Below are 21,099 nucleotides of genomic sequence, written 5' to 3'. Positions count from 1 at the left end.
GTCCCTGGATCTGTGATTCTGTCTGCTCTAGGATCCAGCTTATTTATTACTGGAGTCAATCCTGTATCAGCCCATCAATAAAAAGAGACTATCCGATGGCCTCCGGGGAAGAATATGTGGTTGTGAGTTATTCTGTCTTCTTTTTTAAATAGGGAGGAATCTTTCATCATTTTGGCGTGTCAGTGTCTAGGGACTACCCAGACTGGTCCCAGCTTGGGAACTTTAATATAGTCTTAAAACTGTTGTGTATGTAAAGAAAAGGAGGGTAGTAACTTTATCAATCTTTTCTGTCATTTGTCTTCATTTGGGGCACGCTAGGGGCATGGCTGTTTTATTGGCTTCTTGGGGTTGCATCTGTTACAAATGTAAGCACTTGCCTTAAAAGCATTTGTAGTACAAGAGGTGTCTTGCATTTTTAAAATAAACCTTACTTCCATCACTATAAATTAATGCCATACAACATAGTATAAAACTCTAGTTCTCTATGGCTTATTATTGCTATACTTAGTGCTGTATTTACTAACTTGGGTGGCTTATAAGTGTTATAGCCTGGTTCTGACCCAACACAGATTCATTCTCTGAGGAATAGTGGTTAATTCTTCCCTCTGAGAACTGGGAGGCAGTGATTAGTTGCTGCAGAAATCCCGTGGAGTATACAAGTATGCCACAGGGGAAAATTGTATCCCTCAGTGGCAAAAGGGTTAATTAAGATATTCAAGGAAATAGATATATTTTTCCTTTTTATTCAATTCTCTTTACTTTAGGCCAAAATGAATCTGGAGTTGCTGTCCATAATGAGAGAATATATTTAGTTGGTGGATATTCAATTTGGACAAATGAGCCTCTGGCTTGTATCCAGGTGAGTGGTTCAAGTTCCTTTTGAAGTTTGTTCACACAGTTCAGTGAGGTTATTTTTTTGCTATGTTGCTATGGAAGGAAGAGATACTTACATGTAGAGAGAAGCTTGAGCCCCCTTTGTGCAGCTACTTCAGCCACTAAACTTCATCCTGCATCCTAAAAATGATACCTAATGAATGATTGAGCCCTGTTGAAAATAAAGATGGGAATGAGCTTTGAAAATATATGTGATATATTCTGGAAATGGGAAAGTGGGATACCTTGCCCTCTCATAAACCTAACAGTCTTTAGCAATAGTACTTTCACACTCCCCAAAAGTTACGCGTATCTTGTTTCTACTCCATTTCCTTATTTTCTATATTGCAGTTCATTCATTTAATAAATGCTGCCTGCAAACATGTTCTTCCTTCCTGGCAGAAGTGAGCACTAGTGGTTTATGATTGGTCTGACGGGGGAGGCTCTGCCCCAAAGAGCAGCCCTGGCACATCAGCATGTGAGCATTCCAGGCTGGGCAAGCTGCCGGTGGTGGCTCAGAACAACGGTAGCTTTGGTTTTATATATATATATATAGTCAAGGTATTATTATTTATTTCATTTTTAAACAATTCTGATGCACCATAATTGTCCTTCTACTTTACATGTTCTCTGATAACCTACTGACATGTGTTAGCCCTGCCCTTTATTCTACCTCCAGAAAAATATATTCTTGTAATTACTCATATTACATAATCTCCTCTTTGTGGGGAGACTTTTAACAACTGCTTCAATAGCTTTAACAGTTGCAGGACTATTCAGGCTTTTACTTTCTTCTTCAGTCACATCTCATAAGGTATATATATGTTTTTCAAGGAACTTATCCATGTTGTCTAAGTGTTCAGAGCTGTTAACATATAGTTATTGAGTTAGCCTTTGTTATATTCCCCTTTACGTTCATAATATTGTTTGGTTTTTCTCTTATTCTCTTGATTTGTCTTGCCAGAGGTTTGTCTTGGGATTTTGTTTTGATCAGATGAGATCGGGCGTGTTCAGGGTGGTATGGCCGTAGACTGGGGATTTTTTTTAAAACATATATTTCTGTTGATATAGATCAGCTAGGCCTAAATCAGCTAAGTAGCACAGATCTGAATAATGTAGCTAACAAGCCTGTCCTCATGGAGGCAGGTTTTGGATCAAACAAAAGAATGTATTTTTTTTTTTTAGTTTTATTGAGACATAATTGGCATTTAATATTGTATTAGTTTAAGGTGTACAACACAATAATTTTATATATGTATATATTGCTAAAGAATCACCACAGTGAATTAACATCTATTAACTCATGTAGCTGCAAAAGTTGTTTTTCTAATGATGAGAACTTTTAAGATTTACTCCCTTAGCAACTTTCAAATATATGGTACAGTAGTATTAACTATAGTCACTATGCTGTACGTTACATTCCCCAAACTTATTATTCTTATAACCAGAAGGTTGTATCTTTTGACCACCTGCACACATTGCCATCACTCCCCACCCCCTGCCCCTGGTGACCACCAATCTGTTTTCGGTTTCTGTATGTTCAGGTTTTTTAGATTTCACATGTGAGATCATACAGTATTTGTCTTTCTCTGTCTGACTTATTTCATTTAGCAAAATGATGCCCTCAAGGTCCATCCATGTTGTGGCAAGTGGCAGGATTTCCTTCTTCTTTATGGCTAAATTCTATCTAGCTATCTACCTAATCTCAATATCACATTTTCTTTATCTGTCCATCCATCAGTGGACGCTTAAGTTGTTTCCACGTCCTGGCTATTATAAATAATGCTGCAATGAACATAGGGGTAGAGCTATCTCTTTAAGATAGTGATTTTGTTTCCTTTGGTATTCATAAGTGGAATTGCTGGATTGTAAGCTAGGTAGTTTTCAATTTGGGGGGGACCTTTCATACTGTTTTCTATAGTAGCTCCACCAGTTTACATTCCTACCAACAGTGCACAAGGGTTCCCTTTTCTTCATACCCTCGTCAACGCTTGTTAACTCTTGTCTCTTTGGTAACAGCCATTCTAACAGGTTTGAGGTGATAGCTCATTGTGCTTTTGATTAGCATTTCCCTGATGATTACTGATGGTTGGGCACCTTTTCCTGTATCTGTTGTGTATCTCTTAACTGCTTATTGTGGATACACATGATTTTACTACTTCTGTCTTATAACCTTCCTACTAGCTTTGTGTGCGGATGATGTCCTGTGTTTACTGTATGATTGTGTTTACCGATGAGATTTTTCCTTCTGTAATTTTTATGTTTCTGGTTGTGGCCTTTTCTTTCTCACTTAGACAAGTTCCTTTAACATTTCTTGTAGGTGGTTTACTGGTGGGTGCCAAACTCTTTTAGCTTTTGCTTGTCTGTAAAACTTCTGATCTTACCACCAAATCTGAATGAGAGCCTTGCTGGGTAGAGTAATTTTGTTTGTAGGTTTTTCCCTTTCATCACTTTAAATATAGCATGCCACTCTGGCATGTAGAGTTTCTGCTGAAAACCAGCTGATAAGCTTATGGAGTTCCCTTGTATACTCTGTCGTTTTTCCCTTTCTGCTGTTACTATTCTCTTTAATTTCTGTCATTGTAATTGCAGTGTGTCTTGTGTTCCTCTTGGGTTTAATCCTGTATGGGACTCTCTGCACTTCCTGGACTTGGATGTCTTGTTTCCTTGTCCAGGTTAGGAGTTTTCAGTTATCATGTCTTCACATATATTTCCTGTCCTATCGCTTGCTTTTGTCCTTCTGGGACCCTTATGATGCAAATACTAGTGCACGCAATACTGTCCCAGAAGCCTCTTAAACTGTCTTCATTTCTTTTCATCATTTTTTTCTTTTGTGTTCACTGTCAGTGATTTCCACTACTTTGTCTTCCAGCTCACTGATCTGTCCCTCTGTATCATTTAATTTACTGTTGATTCCTTCTGGTGTATTTTTCATTTCAGTTATTATGTTCTTCATCTCTGGCTGTTCTTCATATTTCCTCTTTTTTTGTAAAACTTCTAACTTCTCACTCTGTGTATCCATTCTTCTCCTGAGTTTTTGGATCACTTTTATGATCATTATCCTGAACTCTTTCTCAGGTAGGCTGACTATCTCTACTTCACTTAGTTCTTCTGGGGTTTTACTTTGTCCCTTTGTTTGGAACATCTTCCTCTGTTGCTTCATTTTGCCTAACTTGCTGTTTTTATTTTCATGTATCTGTTAGGTTGGTCACATTTCCCAATCTTGGAGAAGTGACCTTTTGTAGATGTCCTGTGTGTCCCAGCAGTACACCCCTCTCTTACCTATGTGCTCTAGCCCTTATGTGGGCTGTGTGGGTCCTTCTATTGTGAGCTGACTACTGTGAGCAGTCTGGTAGGCTTGACTGGCCCCCAGCCCAGTGGGTTGCCAGGTCTTGCTTTATGTGGAGGCTGCTGACCACTGGTTGGCAGGACTGGGTCATGCAGATGTTGGCTGTGGAACCCCAGGGCTATTGCTAATGGGTAGAGTCAGATTCCAGGAGACCCAAGGGCTACTGGCAGGCTGAGCCAGATCCTGGGGTCTGGTTGCAGGGCTGAGAGGTCCTCAAGCTGCTGTCGGCTCATTGGTGGGTGGAACCAGTCCCTGACAGTTGGCTGTCTGGATCTGGCCTGCTGTGGGTTGGCCTGGTCCATAGACGGTAGGGCTTCTGTTGTCTTATAGTTGGTGTCTGCCCCCTGGTGTGTGAGGCCGGTCAGGAGGCTAGAGTCAGCTCACTGGAGGGTGGGGCCAGGGCCCAGGGGATTCTGGGGCTGGGTTCTGGGGTCTCTGGCTGGAAGGCCTTGGAACTGGGTTCTGGGGTCTCTGGCTGAAAGGCTTTGGAGCTGGGTTCTGTAGTCTCTGGCTGAAGGCCTTGGGGGTCCCAGTTCTAGTGGCTGCACACTAACGTGTGGTGCCAAGTCCTGGGTCCTCTGGTGACAGGGCCATTTCCAGGGGGCAGTTGTGGGATCAGGGGATCTTAAGGCAGCCTGTCTGCTGATAGGTAGGGCTGTGTCTGTGCCTAGTTAGCTTCTTGATGTGAGGTGTTCCAGCACTGGTACCTACAGGGTGTTGGGTCAGGACAGGGCTGTGTCTTGAGGATAATAAGCTAGAGGGAAGATTCCAAAACGGCACTTGCCAGCACTAGTGTCCATGTGGTAGAACAAGTTCCCACAAATGGGTGCTGTGGGTGCCTCTGTTCCCAGGGTGAGCTGCAGCTGCCTCCTGTTTCTCCAGGAGACTCTCAAAGATCAGCAGGTAGGTCTGACCAAGGCTTCTTTCAAATAACTGCTTCTGCCCTGGTACCCAGTGTGTGTGAGATTTTGTGTGCACCCTTTAAGAGTGAAGTCTCTATTTTCCCTAGCCCTCTGTGACTTCTAAAAGTAAGCCCTGATGGCCTGCAAAGCCAAATGCTCTGGGGGTTAGTCTTCCTGGTGCAGGACCTCTGGGCTGGGGAGCTCAATGTGGGGCTTGGCCCTCTAACTCCTTTGGGAGAACCTCTGCAATTATAATTATTCTCCCATTTATGGGTCGCACACCTAGGGGTCTGGGGCTTGAGTAAATCACAGCTCCACCCCTCATACCTGTCTCGTTGTTCCCTCTTTGTATCTTTAGTTATAGATCTTTTCTGGTAGGTTCCGATCTTTTTCACTAATTGTTGCTTTGCAAATAGTTGTAATTTTGGTGTGCTCATGGGAGGAGGTGATCTCAGGGTCTGTCTTTCTGCTCCACCGTCTTGGCCAGTCCCTAAAGGAAGATATCTAACATCAGCCTTAGTAATATTTTTTTGGATGTCTCCATTTCCCAGGATCTGGAGTACCCAGAGTCGTTCCTTAGACTCTAATGTCTCCTCTTTTATTTCTAATTTTATTCATTTGTGTGATCTCTAACTATAATGCAATTAAGCTAGAACTTAAAAAGTTAAATAAACTCCCTATATATTGGAAATAATAAAACTCATTGCTAAATAATTCATGGGTTAAAGAAATCATAATGGAAGTTTAAAAAGTACCCAGAACTTAGGGGTAATAGAAACAGTAGAGAGCAAAGCGGGGATAGATATTTGAGAATTTTTTCGTAGAAGGAGAGAATAAAATGAGAGGCAAATAATGAACTAGGAAACAATAGCATAGTAGAAAAAATTATCAAACCCACAAGTTAGTTCTTTGAAAAACCATGAAAGTCTTTAAAAGAGTCTTTAGTTAATTGAAGTTTGCCTTGTACTAGAGCTTGGTCCTACCTTTTGGATAACAGCAAACAAGCAAACTGTTTTCTTTCAAGGAATGCTTCCAGTCTTTCATCCTTGCATGTGTTTGTCAGTCTTCACTGTCTTTCGGGTTTCTTTTTTTGTACCTTTCAGGACTGTAAAACATTGAACTGGGCAACAGGCAGTGCTGTGTAATTCTGGGACCATGTTTTTAAGTGGCTTTGGGACCCTTCGTTTGACTACTTATACGTGAAAGCAAGTTTGGGTAATAAAGATGCAAATTTAAACTATACTTATGGATATATTTCTATTCAATGACATTACATTAGCTTAAGGAATAGAAATTAAGTTAGAATGGTCACTAATCATATACACTAATTAATGTATATGGCTCATGGCTTCTGGCTGTTTCCAAACAAATCTGTCCTCAAAAGATGAAGGGGTACATGTGTATATTTTAACCCACTGAGGATATTCTGGAGTAGCACTGGGATTAAGGTGATTCTAAAAGAGGCAATTCATAAATGTTTTAATCAATGGCTGTGTTAGTGAAATAAATTTCATCTATGAGATTGGACAATAAAATATTTTAAAATCATTTTGGAAATTTATTCCCTTGGCTGATACACTAGTTCCACAGAGCACAGAAAAATTTGATAAAGGCTTTTTAAGAGCTTTTACTGTTTATAAATAATAAGTTCATATAAGCATATGGGCTGTCACTTAAAGAGATGTTTGGACTTGAAGTCTTCATGGATAATAGACTCATCATACACATCTCATTTTAGTTATTGACAACTGATTATTATCATCCTAAAGTATGGTTGCACAGTCTCAAATACTTGTATTTTGAGTTACTACAGAACCTATTTATTTTGATTCAATAATAGTAAATACACTGATGGTTGGAGAGACTGGCTCCATGTTCAAAAGCCGTTTCTCTCCTAGTTGCTGGAAGAGTATCCAACAAAAGTAAGATAATGAGTGTCTGGAATCGTGTTTATGAGAAGATGCTGATTAGACAGTAGAAATTCCTGAGTACAAATCAGCAGGTTGAAAAGTACAGGAAAGAGTGGTGGAAAAAACAGTATACATTTAAAAAGTATTATAGTTTAGGTTTTAAAAGTATCATAGTTTTGGTTTCATAAGTCAGAAGTCTGTAGCATCCTTGGATTCTAAGGGTATGCCTACGATTAATGACGGTCACACTTAAAATAGTGCAGTGAATGGTCTGGTAACATCCAGAAGGACTAAAGTCATTTTTTTTTCCCCTCTTGAAAATACCAGCCAATAACCCATCTCATTAGACTGACCCTTCTGGACTCTAATCAAAGCTTATTTAACCTTCATTTGTAGGACTCAGCCACACATGAATGAAGCATGTCAAACGTTGAAAAAGAATTTTTTTTTTTTTCTGCTGCTTGACTTAACAGACTCCATAGACTATTTGATCCATTACAAGGGCAACCCAAACAAGAGAAAAGCTGAGACATGCTTAAATACTGTTTAAAGATTGAGATTTGGACTTGTTCGTAATGCTGGCTTGTGGAAAATCTTAAAAGATTCCTGAGGAAAGTCAGGTGCCCCTGTTCTGTGGGTGTATAAGCAAATGCCAGGCACCCAGGTGACTCTAATGTGGTACGCTGAGGATGAGAGCAGCACAGAGGGGAGCATCTGCCTAAGTGTGCAAGTGATTAGTCTGTGTTTCCAGATCACTTCCACTGCTCTTCATCTATGATTACTTGTTTTTGGCTGGAGGATATGCTGCCAAGCTGGCACCTCCTTCTCCCAGACGCCTTCTTTCTGCCAGTTTACAGGGAGTGTTTCAGAGAAGAACTGCCAACACTTCCTTTTCCCATCTCACAGATTAAATAAATTACATCTGCTTAACATACGTGGTCTCTGTTGGCTCAGGGAACCAGACAAAAGCTCTCCGGATGGTGACCTCAACTGGTATTTTGTCATCTAAAAATGTATTCAGTTGGGGTGGGGATGTCACAAATGGCATGAAATCCTAGCTCTTTCTTGTGTTGCAACCTTAAGCTCAATTACTGGCTCCACCACTTACTAGCCGTGTGATCTTGGTCAAGTCACTGAACTTTGCATCTCAGTTTTTTTCTCTGTAACTTGAAGACAGTAATCTTATATAATTGAGGTAAATAGTGCAAGATCTCTACTTTCTATATTTAATGAAATATTAGTCAAAATCCCAATGGAATTTTCCTTTCCCTCAGAGGGTGGGGGAATAATACTTGTCAAATTGATCCTAAAGTTCCTCTAGGAAAGTAAACATGTAATAATAATAATAAAGAAATGCTTGAAAATGAATGGGAGAGTCGTGCGCTACACAGTCAAACTAACTTTAAACGTAGTATTGCCAGAAGATACGTAAGTTAACAAAAGAGAACAAAGAAATTTTGTATGTAGCATATATTGGAACTATTTAAAATTAGTAGTGATAGGACATATTGTTCAAAAAATGGGATGGGACAGCTAAATACCCATTTGGGGGAAAAAAGCTATATGTTTGATCTTTCTTTTATTCTAGGCTTTAGTGGTTTCCTCCATTATGAGCCTGGATCCCTTAAATCTCAAGGGCCTCTTTCATCTAAAATAGTGCATTATTGCATTAAAGGCTTAAGAATTACCCACTCAGGTGACAGATGATGGCAAGAGAGTAGACAAGATCACTAAGGCAGAGGGTAACCAACGGGTATGTGGTTGGAATGTTGCTGGGGCTTGACTACATTTAGGATGCAGGTGGAGGAAGGGGACCAAGGTGGCTAGCAATAGGACGATGTCAATGACAAATTTTGTTTTTAGGTCACGGACCCAAGGGAGGAAACATTTTAAATTAAAGTAGAGGAAGGTCATACGAAGAGAGCTTAAGATGATTGAGGGCTGGAAGGAGCATCACGGGTTTGACAAATAGGAGCTGATCAGCTCTCCTCATAAAAGAATTTTCCTAGTGGTGAGATTAAGCCAGAATCAGTAAGGTGACAGCAAGCACAGACTAACAAGGAGACTCTTTTCCATATAAAGAAAGAGATAGAACTCCAGCTTGAAGGGGAAATAACTGGGGAAAAATTTCCAGAATCAACTGAACTGATTTTTTTGAAGCTGCACTGAGCTATAAGTCACCAATTTTCAGAACAAAGATGCAAGGTCACACTGTTGTTTTCATTTTACACATGAGGATTTGTAAACCAGCATACGACAACATTTACTAACTAGTTCGGGCAAATTATTTAACCAGTCTAAGGCAGTTTTATTAAAGAATAATGCTGCTTACCTCATCACTGTTCTGAAGATTAAATGATTATATATATACATCTATGTACATATGCACATACACAAACAAATGTGTAGCATAGCACTAAGCAGGAACTTAATCCATATTTCTGGCACTCTACTGTAAAACAAATAGCAATGCATAAGGTATGGTCATGGTGGCCTGACAATCCAACTGCAGGCTCCCTTTGACATGTACACAGCTTTACGGTGAACAACCATCCCTGGCTTACCCGTTTCTCCTATTCTTCTTTTGTAGGTACTGGATGTGAGTAGAGAAGGCAACGAAGAAGTGTTCTATGGGCCTACACTCCCTTTTGCTTCCAATGGAATAGCAGCATGCTTCCTTCCAGCTCCATATTTCACATGCCCTAACCTTCAAACTCTCCAAGTGCCTCATCACAGGATTGGCACCATCTGAAAAGCCAATGCTCTCGTAATAACCATCATAAACAGGAGGGGAAAGAAAGAAAAAAAAGCCTGACTTTTGGATTCTGGGCATGAAAATACTCAGTGCTCAGTGCCTCCTTGTTTTGTTTTCTAGATCTTATATTCAGATAAACATTAGCAAAAAATGAACAGTTTTCTAAAATACATTATTGAAAATGCCTGTCACCCTTCTCAGTGTGTCAACATACAATATGTATGACTTTTATTGTGGTGTAGCTTTAGCGCCAACTTAATGGTCCATGGGTCTTTAGAACACTCTTTGTACACTTTGTCTAATCAGTGCTGTCTAGGACATTGCATTCTTAGTAAGACAATTTATTTCACAAGTACTGCCATCAATGACCTTAAAAAAAAATCTTCAGTACTTAATCCCTGTAGTACTTAAGCCTGCGTTTGTAATTTTTCTTTTAAAAATTTAACATTATGCAGTACCGCTCAGTAGAGACTCACCATTATGACATCATAAATTTTTAAGTGCCATATTTTATTCAAGGTAATACGAATAACAGACGTACACTGAAATGGCAGATGGAATACCCAGATTTTTTGCCTTAGTTGCTCGTGACCTTGGGCCAGGAGCTTAACTTTACAGTGCTTCAGTTTTCCCACTTTTTAAGGAGGGCAATTATTGATTTCCATATTAATTCAGAAGAATGTTGTGAGGATTAGGCAAATGCTCTGAAGTCCTTCGCCTAAGAAAAAAATGTCACTCAAATTACAAGGTATTTTACTGTTTTTAGAACCTTGTAACTGAACAGGGAGATTATTTTTGAAGTTTAAAAATTACTAGATGTAACTTCGAACACATGCTATGAGATAAATGATTCTGAAAAGCATATGAAAGAGACATGCTAATTAGGAAAAAGGGAGTTTACCAAAGCCAAAGATTCCTAAACTTGCATAAATCCTTGCCTCAAATAATAAGTCTCAAACATTTCATTTAAGCTCATTTAGTGAAAAATGACACTTTAAAGCTCAAAAAAAATTAGTTGTACTAATTCTGGTACCATAAATTGCTTTGACATAAATTTGAACCTAGAATTGGTAGTTCTAATAAAATTTTTTCCACTTTGTTAAAGGTTATGTCAATCTTGAATGCTTGTGGGATTATTCTCCACCACTGATACATATTTTATTACTACCACTTTTAATAATGCATAAAGATTTTTTTAGGTTAGGTTTTTGGATTTGCTTTGTCTATGACGAAAAATAAAAGAAAAATAAAAAACTCAGTATTTGGATTTGAACATAAATTTAACAAGTATAAGGTGAGTCCCCCCCCCTTCCTGATCTTGTTAGGATTTAAGTCACCTTTATTAAAAGGAAGGCTTTACTCTGACTTTTTTCTCCAAGGCATAGTTTATAGTTAATCATTCAGCAATTCTTGTCTTATGGGAAATTGTCATTTTATTTATGTAATACTTTTAGTAATCAGAAGTGAAAAAAATATTTTTTATCCTAAATGCAGAATTCACTAACTTGATACATTATAAGATAACTAAAACATTAATTTAAAATGTATATACTGGTTATTCAGATTAAAGGGTGGGAGGGGAGACTAGGGCTAAGAAAAAGGGCGAATTTTTAAATGAACAGATTTAGACAAACAAAAACCTTAAAAGAGTATTTGCACAGTTATGAAAAGTGAAAATTGATATTGGTAACTGATATTTAGAAGGAAGACAGAGAGTATAAACCATCTAAATTAAAAGTTTAAAATGCCTTACCAGGTAAGAAGAATGGGCTCCAGTGTTTGAGAAATCTTTTCAAGAAGAACCTAAACAAGAAGCATTTCAGTTTTACTAAAATTTCTACTTGACACACAGATTTTTCTCCTCCAACAGTTTTACCTTATACAACAATTAACATCTATTCACAATTCCAGAACCTCTATCCAATTAATGAAAGGGAAATGGTCTAAAAATGAGCTTGCTTGACTGATAACAGAAAGGCAGTCTGAGATTATTCTTATTTCTGTGTAGATTTCTAACTATTCATTTAAAGCAAGTCAGTGTATATTATCAAACTTGTCCTTGGTGAACTTGAGTGTATTATTCATTAATTTTATAGAACTGAAGTCAGAATTTTTAAGTTTTGTAGAGCTTTCAGAAACACTAGTAATTACAGCCAAAGAACAGCATCCAAAATACAGCATCCCTCCCCTAAGAAGAAAAAACTCAGATCACTTACAAATCCTTTTCCTCAAATTATCAATCATAAGAGCTAATATGAAAAATTCTATAAAACAATGTTGGTCATATAAACCAAATTCCTTTGAAATTACCAGATTTATATTTTCCATTTAAGTGAACTATCCTACAGTAATTCATTTTCCATTTTTACTCTTCAAAATTAAAGACCATACTATATTTATATTTAAATTATTAAATTAATCTGAATTTCCATAAGACCATGAAACTTCCAACAATTTAAATACCATTTCAAGATTTTACTTTAAAAAAGAAAAAGCAACACAGATATTAGCAGAGTGTTCTTACCGTAGGAGGAAAAGCCAGGAAAAGAGATGACTCTACAATGATATACATGTAAAATGCAGTAAAATTCCTTTGATCCTTAAGAACAAAATGCCAATTGGTTATCATCAGGGTATTTTTTGTACTTTTTCTCTTCATATTTTCCTCAAAGTTAAACCACATGTATATTGTATCCCCTTCAGCCATTGCAACAGCTGAAAAATAACTTTCTTTTGTTTTAGCACAGAGTATAAAAGCAACAGGAATAAGATAAAAATTATTCCTCCAGGTAACATGGTTCATTTTTATTTTGGTTTTTCAAGAGTCGATCTGTCATAAAAAGAGTTGAATGATCAACAGGTGCAGTGTAAGTTGAGTATATACATTTTTTTATTATATGTCATTAGTACATGCACAAATAACTTAAAACATGAGTATACAATAAGAGTGCCCAGAATTTTTCTAAAAGCACAATTCACAAACACAATAAACTGGATAACAGTATACCAAAAACTTTAATAAGCAGAAATTGGTAGATTTCAATCATTTGGTACTGATTTTGGTAACCTTACTGATACAATTTAACAGAATCATAATATAAATTTCATATCTTATTAAATATGTGAAAGAATATGCTACTTTGCTAGCTTCCCAAACCAACTGTTTTAAACAAAGATAACATGTTATTTACATTAGCATACTATACACTTGACTGACAAGGCAGTATTTTTAACCCTGGGAGGAACAGGCAGGAGATCACTTTTTGGAAAATGTTAAGGTTTAGGTAAAAAATCTATCAATCAAAAAGCAGGGTTTAGTACAGATAACAGTTTTCGGTGAGGTTTTGTATCTACCTTTTGTCTTTGAAACGTAAGTGCTATGTTAATGTGTAGAATTTTGGGAAGGTAGGTTTCCTAAAGGCTTTTTCCAACTGCAAAGGCTCATCAAATTTTTTAATGATATATAATCCTAACTAAGGGGAAGTAAAAATAAAAACTGTTGAAGATTTTGTGAAAGTACATGGAAATGGGTCAATGTAATTAGTTAAGAACAAGGTAGTTTTAAAATTTTGTGATGAAGCACTGAAGAAGATAGTAATAAGAGGTAATAATAAAAACACACAAAACCTAGCAAACTACAATTAATTTTTAATACACCAAAAAAAGTAGAAAAAGTCAAATATGCCTAGTAGGAAAAGAAAATATGGATAAAATAAAAAAGTTTTAAACTATGAAACTCTTCTAATACAAATGAACTCAATACTGAATGATTTTTGTAGAGAGACAATACTCCATGTTTTTTCCTCCCCTATGGAAACCTAATTCAATGTTCAACTAAAATTTAAATCATAACCAAATCTGAGTGTCTAATAAAGTCCTTTCATCACCCTGTTGTCCTTCAATCATCTCTTTCATACTCCATCTGATATTTTAAAGAAATTATTTGACTGGAATGCTTACATATCCAATATGTGTATTTTAATTTCCTTCCTATTTAAGTGTCTTAAGGTTAGGTTTCTATAGAAACAGTGATAAACTAAGTTGGCAAACTGAATGAGGCCCACAGTGTAGAATGAACATGGCATTCAGAGAAAGCAGGTAACAGTCTAGTCTCCTGCTTGAGGTAAGTCTGGAAAGAAAGTGCATAGAGCCAGAGAGCAGAAAGTCTCCTGACTGAAGGGGTTTGAATGTCAGATTAGCCATGAAAAGTAAATTGGGTTCTTGAGCAGAAAAGTAACAAGAGGAAAGCAGTATTTTAGAGACACTAATTTCAGAACTATGAGAAAAATAAATTTCAGGAGACTAGAGATAGATGGTAAGAAGGAGATAGTGCCCAGTTGAAAAAATCTGGATGCACATGATGGCAAAACGAAAAAAATAGCAAGAGCTTGCATTGGTGATCAAAGGAAAGGTGGGGAACAATGAAGACTCCAGGAAGCGTCAAGGCTGGGTGCCTCAGGAAAATCATGTATTCCTTGGTAGGAAATGAAGGTAGGAGCTGGACAAGAAAAGGTGACCGAGGTAGTTCGACATGTTGCCTTGAGATTTCAGGAGAATCCAACTACGCAGGTTTAGAGAAAAATTAGCCCTAAAGATAGATTTGAGACATAAAATTATAAGCCAGTCTTACCAGTTCACTACTAGAAGAAATTAAGACGGAGCAGGTAAAGGGCCAGATATTACCAGTGGGGATAAGAAGGAAAAACCTACATGTAGGAAGGGACCTATTATGGAGCATGGGAAGAGAAGATAAAAGAAAATGTGAATGTCACAGAGGCACCAGAGCGAGCAAGAGAAATGGGAACATACTCCAGATTCGACCAAAAGAGATTGGCTTACCTATAACAGGCATAGGTACTCTAAGTCTGGGAATGGAAAAAGACAAGATATAGTAATAAGTTATGGGTCAAGTGAAGACTTTCAAGAAATGGAGTTGGTCATAAATTTTCTTTTTTCTTCAATTTAAAAAGTTTTTTTTTTTTAACATTTCAGCCACATAAGTAAAAAAAATACCTATATACTTACATTTACACGCATTGTTACAGACTTTTTCTTGTTACTGATTTTTTATGTATGAACTTTTGTTTTTCTTAGCATCTACAGAAATACACCGTAATGCATGATTCAGCAGCAGCCTTTCTTATCCCTTAAAAAGTGTCACACTCTAAGGAGCAAGATTCTCCAAGATACCTTTATCAATTTCCCTTGGGAAAAATATATATATTATACATATACACACATAAATAACCTCTTTAAAGGCATCCCATTAAATAGTTTAATTTCAATTGCTAAAACCTGCGAAGTCATACATCATTAGTTTAATTAGTCACTACTGTAATGAATACAAACTCATTGCTATGAAGTCTTAAGTAACCTCAAAGAATTTTTTTTTCATCCCATTTGTTGAAGTAAAGATGGTTGATTTGGGGGAGAAATAGACCATTTATATTTCATGAAGTCCTTTAAACTTCACGAATTACAAGTAGGAAAGGGTTATTAACTATAGTTTCTTGATTGCAATGCATTTCATTTTAAAAGATACTTCTTGAGCCAGAAAAGAGTTGAAATGTTTTCCTGAAGGAATTGTGAAACTGTGATAAAGACTAGAGGCCCAAGGAAGACAACAATAAATTATTTCAAAGTTAGCAAACATGATATGTAAGAAAACACTGAAAAGAAGTGGGATCATTCATCTCGGACATGCGATTAGGGAAAAAAAAGGAACAAATTGAGAGGTGTTCTTTACCTTTGTGTATGAGCAATAATCACATCTGTTCACCTCCAGACAGAACTTAGGTCACCAAACACTTTCATATACACTGTAATTATATGATTATAATTAAAAATCGGGGGGAAGGTACAGCTCAAGTGGTAGAGTGAAGGGCTAGCATGCATGAGGTCCTGGGTTCAATCCCCAGGATTGCCATTAAAAAAAGAATTACATAAATAATAAATCTAATCACCACCTAACCCCCCCAACAAAAAAAAGAAAAGAAATGATGCCTAAAAAGAAAAAAAAAATCAATTATCCCATTGACTCCTACCAGAACATTGTGAAATAAAAAAAGGATTCTTATTCTCTGAAGAAACTGAGGTTCAGAAAGGTTAAGTAACTTGCTCAAGGTCACAAAGCAGAGCTGGGCTGGAGGCCCAAGTAGGTTTCCAAAACTAGGATTGGAGGTCTTTTTACCAAATAATGCTCACCAGAAAAAGGAGTCAAGGACAAGAGCCCAACTGGAAAATAAATCTGAGTGAGACAGTTAGAGGGCTGACAGACAATAGCTGCTACAGGAAACTAAGCTGGTTCCCTGTAAACATGTAGGATGCTAATTTAAAAGAGGCTCTAACTGAAGAGCAGGGAGATAAATCAGCTGACTGCACAGACCTCTTAATTTGTAATCTTAAAATTTTCCAGAATATTATTCTCTTTCTGTAAGGGCTCTAATCTATCCTTCTCCTGATATATCCTTTAATGACAATTCCAAAAGAAAGGATGAGAAGAGAGAAACATCTGATAACTGTTGGGACCTAAGAATAAAGACTGTTGGCCCAAGTTTTTAAAAAATTTACGTATTATCTGTATAATCATTTACCCAGATTCAGTCTCATTCCTCACAGAGTTAAGTTTGCTTTGTAAAGGTCTTATTAACTTGCCTCACACTTAGTATAAAAAAGGATAACAAATACACAGTCCTATCTCCTGACCACCCCTCCAAAAAAACCCCACACAGGGCAGCCAGCTAATTTGAAATAGTGTAATAAAACATAAATTTGTAAAAAACAAAACAAACAGAAACACATCACTCATACACAAGGCAGAAAGTCACATGACAGTAAAAAGTTCATGGATTAACCAGTACAAACCTGCTCAATAGACATACACAGGTAACACTCCCATTAGAAGAAGTTTCTTTAGTTTAACTAAAACCTCTTCAGAATAGAAATGCAGTTTTGTCAAGTTCCAAAGATCCTATAACATATATAATTAACCTTTATTTCCTTATTTATATACTTACAAGTATGTAAGGAAACAAATCCTAGGAAGTATTTTTTAACAGAACATTATATAATTAAAGGTAGGAGTCAGAACGGTGCAAAGTGGCTTCAGACAGTTATAATATAGAGGATGAATCACAAAATGGATTCAGCATTATCATTTTCCAGTCTCTGTATCTCATCTTGTCCCACTTGTCCTAGGTGAGATAGAAGTTTGCTATAGGCTTCCCTGTTTAAGGAAAAAAACAGATATATATTTATTACCTTTTCATTATTTTTCATTTAAGTACTTAGACAAATCGAGCCTGCCTGAATGTCTACTTGTCAACACACACCACACACAATGTGATTAAAGTACTTTGACTCTTTAACACCCTACTTTGGGTGAATTACAGTATGAGTACTGACCCTTCTAAAACAACCTTTTCAGAAAATACAGGCTTATTCCCACAATGTTTCATTACTCTAAATAGTCCAGCACTATCTTCAACTGCATTGTAAGTCTACGAGAAAAAAGGCCTTTATCTATTTTTGACCAAAACTCACATTATTGAATTGAGTCACTAATCTGATTCACTGGGAAAACAAGATATTCAGTAAATCAAGCATTCCTCCGAGGGGTTGATTTGCCACCATGGATTTTATAAAAAACAAGACACTTTAGGCTCTAAAGTCCACTTCCTGATGAGGAGCAGCAAGTGTGCTCTGAGCAACAGCAGTAGTGACGAAATATACAACTCTCTAAGGTGGTCACTTTAAGAACAATATGGGAACAGATGTGTCAATCAAAGTATTGAAACATGTTTCAACTCAAAAGAACACACTCCAAATTCTTGTGAATGGGAAAATAGGCCATTTCTAGAAAATGAATCTGGATTTCATAATCATTGTCCAATAGGATACAACCAAATTACCAAACATACCTTTGTGCGATATTCCTGCCAAGGCCCCATTTCCGCTCTGAATTCTTCAGAGACTGGGTGAGGGTAGAAATCAAGTGGATAACAACCTGCTGGTCCAATGCTACTACTATTTCTAAAATGCTGTAAATCTGATAATCATATCTCATACCATAATCCTGGATAAACTGCCTGAAAGTAAAACAAATTACTTAGAGTTACTCTGGGGGCAATTCCTTGGGTTGGTATTTTTATAGCAATAAACTGTAATCTGAACACAAGAAAGATCATTTCATGTAAGATTACTGAAAGGATCCAGATGCCACATGAACACTATTTATAACACTTAAAAATAAAGAACAGAAATGGCTTCGGTGTGAGCCATGACCAGAGTGACGACACTGGAAGAGGGAACAGCTGGAATCCCAAAAGAATAAGGGGGAAAATCTAATCCTAGGGACTTTTTTTCTGCTATATTCTGCCTGCTGAAATCAGGGTGGTAAGGGTGCAGAAAGACTAAAACAGTAAACAAGTCTGGTTTCCTAGTTACTTTTTTTATCTTTTAGTTCTTCCTATCTCTAGATAAATCAAACAATATTTCTATGAGGAAAGCAGGTTATTTGTAACATATTTTTATATTCCTTAACTTTAGACTCATAGAAGGCCTTTTATAAATAAGAATTATTTATCTTAACCCTAAAATTTCTACTCTCTCCGCCAACAAAATAAAAGCCACCTAGCTTAATAAACTGTACATAATAATTAACACAATCTTTATTCGTATAAAATCTTTTCTCCTCTCTTAGGGTTTTACACTTTATATAAACCCAACATTTATGTCAATGATCACAATTTACATAAACTGTAAACAACAGACAAGGGTCAGCTATGTAATTAGAAAGAAAACTGAGGTATCAAAAAATCTAACATAGAACGAAGAAAATGGACCCAAATTATTTATCATGGTAGTGCTAGGGTAGAGATGCATAAAAAAAAGGTGAACTGATAGGAAGTATAAGAAAGAAATATTTAAAAATACTGCCCTAACAGAAAGCACAAGACTCAATAGGGTGCAAGGCAGGAAAATAAAAACAAAACAGAAAGTGTTCCTCAAGTTGCACTGTTATTCCTGTGTAGGAACAACAGACCTATGAAGTCTGTGCTTCACAAATCATACATAGTGGAGCTTCCTCGGTCTACAGCATTTAAAGCGAGTGTGAAAACCAGTGAGGGGCACAACGACCCTGGGTCCTGAGTCATGGATTTAGTAGCTACAAAGCCTGCACTCCCGTCATCATGACTCACGTTTCCCACTTTCTCCTCTTAAATATATGCAAGAATCTTCCTCACTAAATTCTCAGGTAATTTTAAGTCAGCTCACTTATCTTTCTCCCTGGTACTTCTTGTTTTTTTAATAAAACAACACAACATAGCAAAACTACTGCCAAAAAGTACAATAATTGAAACTACAAACAAGTAGTAACACATTATGTTTTGGATAATTAGTTATTTAAAAAACATGTTGGCTGTCAAATGGCTGGCAATAGTCGCCTTGCCAGTTGGCATATTTTCCAGTTACCTAAACACAGAAGTCAGCTGGGTGGCAGGTTCTCCTCCTGACCCCACTTGGCAGGCTTTTACCATGTATTGCAGGTTCTCTGTGGCCAGCTTTTTAACTAGGAGGAAAAATTATAGCATTACACATTGTGTCTGAATTGACCATCTGGATCCTTATTTTTATGAGCACTCGATTAAGAAAAACATGCTGTTTTCTTAAAGTATATATGTGCTTTTTTGTTATATTTCAAAATGAAATAATAGTTATGAGTTTTGTTTTGTTCTAAAATCTCCCTATTTTCCATTTTAAGAAAATATAAAACACTCAGGAGTCTATTTTTTACAAGCCTGTACCTGAAAAAACATGTGAAGATATGTCTTTCTGTTAGAAGAGCCCATATTCAAAACCACTATCCCATCCTAACCCTGCAAACACTGCTACGTGATAAGAAAAGATAACCTTGATTAATTATAGACAAAGTAGGTTGATTTTTTAATTTCATAAGCATATTCCTCCCATTCACTAATACAAATGTAGCCAATTAGAAACCAACAATTCACCTTCACTTAAAATCAGCGAAATACACACATATATGAAATCAACTATTTGTGATGCTACCTTCCTTCCAAAACACAGCAAAGTTACAAAAAGAACATTTATATTCATTCAGTATTTAAATCCTTTAAAATTGTGCACTTGTACATAAATATGGGGGGAAAAAAATCAAGAAACAATGTAGAATATTCACCATGTTCCAAATGCAACTAAATTTCTGTTACGCTGTTTTGGCACATTAAATATAAGTAGCTGAGGAAAAAATTACTTTCTCTAAGAATAAGAATATATTTTTGTAACTGTCAATTTAACTGATAGGAAAGAGTACTCGGTTTGTGAACATAAAAGTAAAACAAACAAACTCATAAATGAACTAACCTTGAGGTTCACTGACCAGCATCAAGCATTTTAGTACTCCAGGGAGGAGTAGTTCAATCTCAGAAACGTCGATATTAGTTTCCTTAACGAGCTGGAGGATGAACGCCAGGATGGATGCTAAACGAGGAGGGAGCAAGGACCCTTTAAACTCAAAGTAGGACTTCCTGAAAAGAAGCACAATTTGTTTTTCTTTCTCTTTACAGTTTTCATAGAGCAAAATCAAATGTCATACACTTTAAAGATATCGGCTCATTTTACCTCTCAAATTAATAAAGCACAGTTTTTAAAAAGCATGTACATTTTTCCATGTTTTCTTCAAACATAAGATTTTTGAAGCAGTGACTGCACATGCTTTTGGTAAAGCAGAATATAGACACAAACTAAATATAAAGCAACCTGGTCTTAAACTTAATCAAAATCCAATGAAAATTTAATTGTTAAGTCTTTTTCTTTCTAATATAAGCTTGATCTCTTCTATCAACTCCTCAATGATGCAACGTTTTCTCTAATGTCAAATTTGCATGAAGAAATCTCTCCTCACATTTATTTATTTAGGGATTTGGGAGAGGGTCTTATTTTTCCAAATCAATAGGAGGACTACACAAAGAATCATCTTCCCATTCCAGCCTACCTCTTTCCTTCCCTGAGGAGGTAAAAGAATCAGAGAGGTAATCTAGGATTTAATATCCTCTCTTAAAGCAGGACAACTTTTAGCATCAAAACTCAACCGAGATTATAAAGGTAATAATTTATCTGAGTCACATTTGTATCCCTACCTCTTCAAATAGGTCTTGGCTCATAAGAAGTGTTCAGTATACTTTTTTAAAGTCAATAAATGAAAGTAGGAATTGCTCAGTTTCTAAAAAGTCTAGACAATATGAAAAATTGTCAAAGACAGCTTAATCTAAGCCATACATCCATATA

At 36.6% G+C, this 21,099-nt stretch overlaps 2 protein-coding genes and 1 long non-coding RNA gene across 10 annotated transcripts in view; 1 reads left to right on the top strand and 2 right to left on the bottom strand.

Annotated features, from left to right (window-relative positions):
• Window positions 1-13,675, top strand: part of KLHL32 (kelch like family member 32) — a 186,663-nt gene extending 172,988 nt beyond the window's left edge. For all 7 annotated transcript variants that reach the window (XM_010983909.3, XM_010983914.3, XM_010983911.3 and 4 more), the window contains 2 exons: window positions 765-859; window positions 9,625-13,675. In XM_010983909.3, coding sequence (XP_010982211.1) covers window positions 765-859; window positions 9,625-9,786 — 257 coding nt within the window. In that variant the 3' untranslated portion in view covers window positions 9,787-13,675. The remainder of the gene's footprint in view (window positions 1-764; window positions 860-9,624) is intronic.
• Window positions 5,473-11,569, bottom strand: LOC135321496 (uncharacterized). The gene is made up of 3 exons (XR_010381300.1): window positions 11,543-11,569; window positions 6,108-6,229; window positions 5,473-5,614 (listed from the first exon to the last, which is right to left on the bottom strand). It is a non-coding gene; the product is annotated as an uncharacterized LOC135321496 (long non-coding RNA).
• Window positions 13,676-13,690: 15 nt separating the features above from the next.
• The window catches only part of MMS22L (MMS22 like, DNA repair protein), a 106,686-nt gene continuing 99,277 nt past the window's right edge, over window positions 13,691-21,099 (bottom strand). For both annotated transcript variants that reach the window (XM_010983907.3, XM_064486828.1), the window contains exons 22-25: window positions 20,176-20,339; window positions 19,264-19,360; window positions 17,709-17,876; window positions 13,691-17,014 (exon numbers count right to left, since the gene is read on the bottom strand). In XM_010983907.3, the coding sequence (XP_010982209.2) occupies window positions 16,921-17,014; window positions 17,709-17,876; window positions 19,264-19,360; window positions 20,176-20,339 (523 nt within the window). In that variant the 3' untranslated portion in view covers window positions 13,691-16,920. The remainder of the gene's footprint in view (window positions 17,015-17,708; window positions 17,877-19,263; window positions 19,361-20,175; window positions 20,340-21,099) is intronic.

The sequence above is a fragment of the Camelus dromedarius genome, chromosome 6, assembly GCF_036321535.1.
Source record: "Camelus dromedarius isolate mCamDro1 chromosome 6, mCamDro1.pat, whole genome shotgun sequence".
Lineage (NCBI taxonomy): Eukaryota > Metazoa > Chordata > Mammalia > Artiodactyla > Camelidae > Camelus > Camelus dromedarius.
This window is presented reverse-complemented; position numbering and strand designations above follow the sequence as displayed.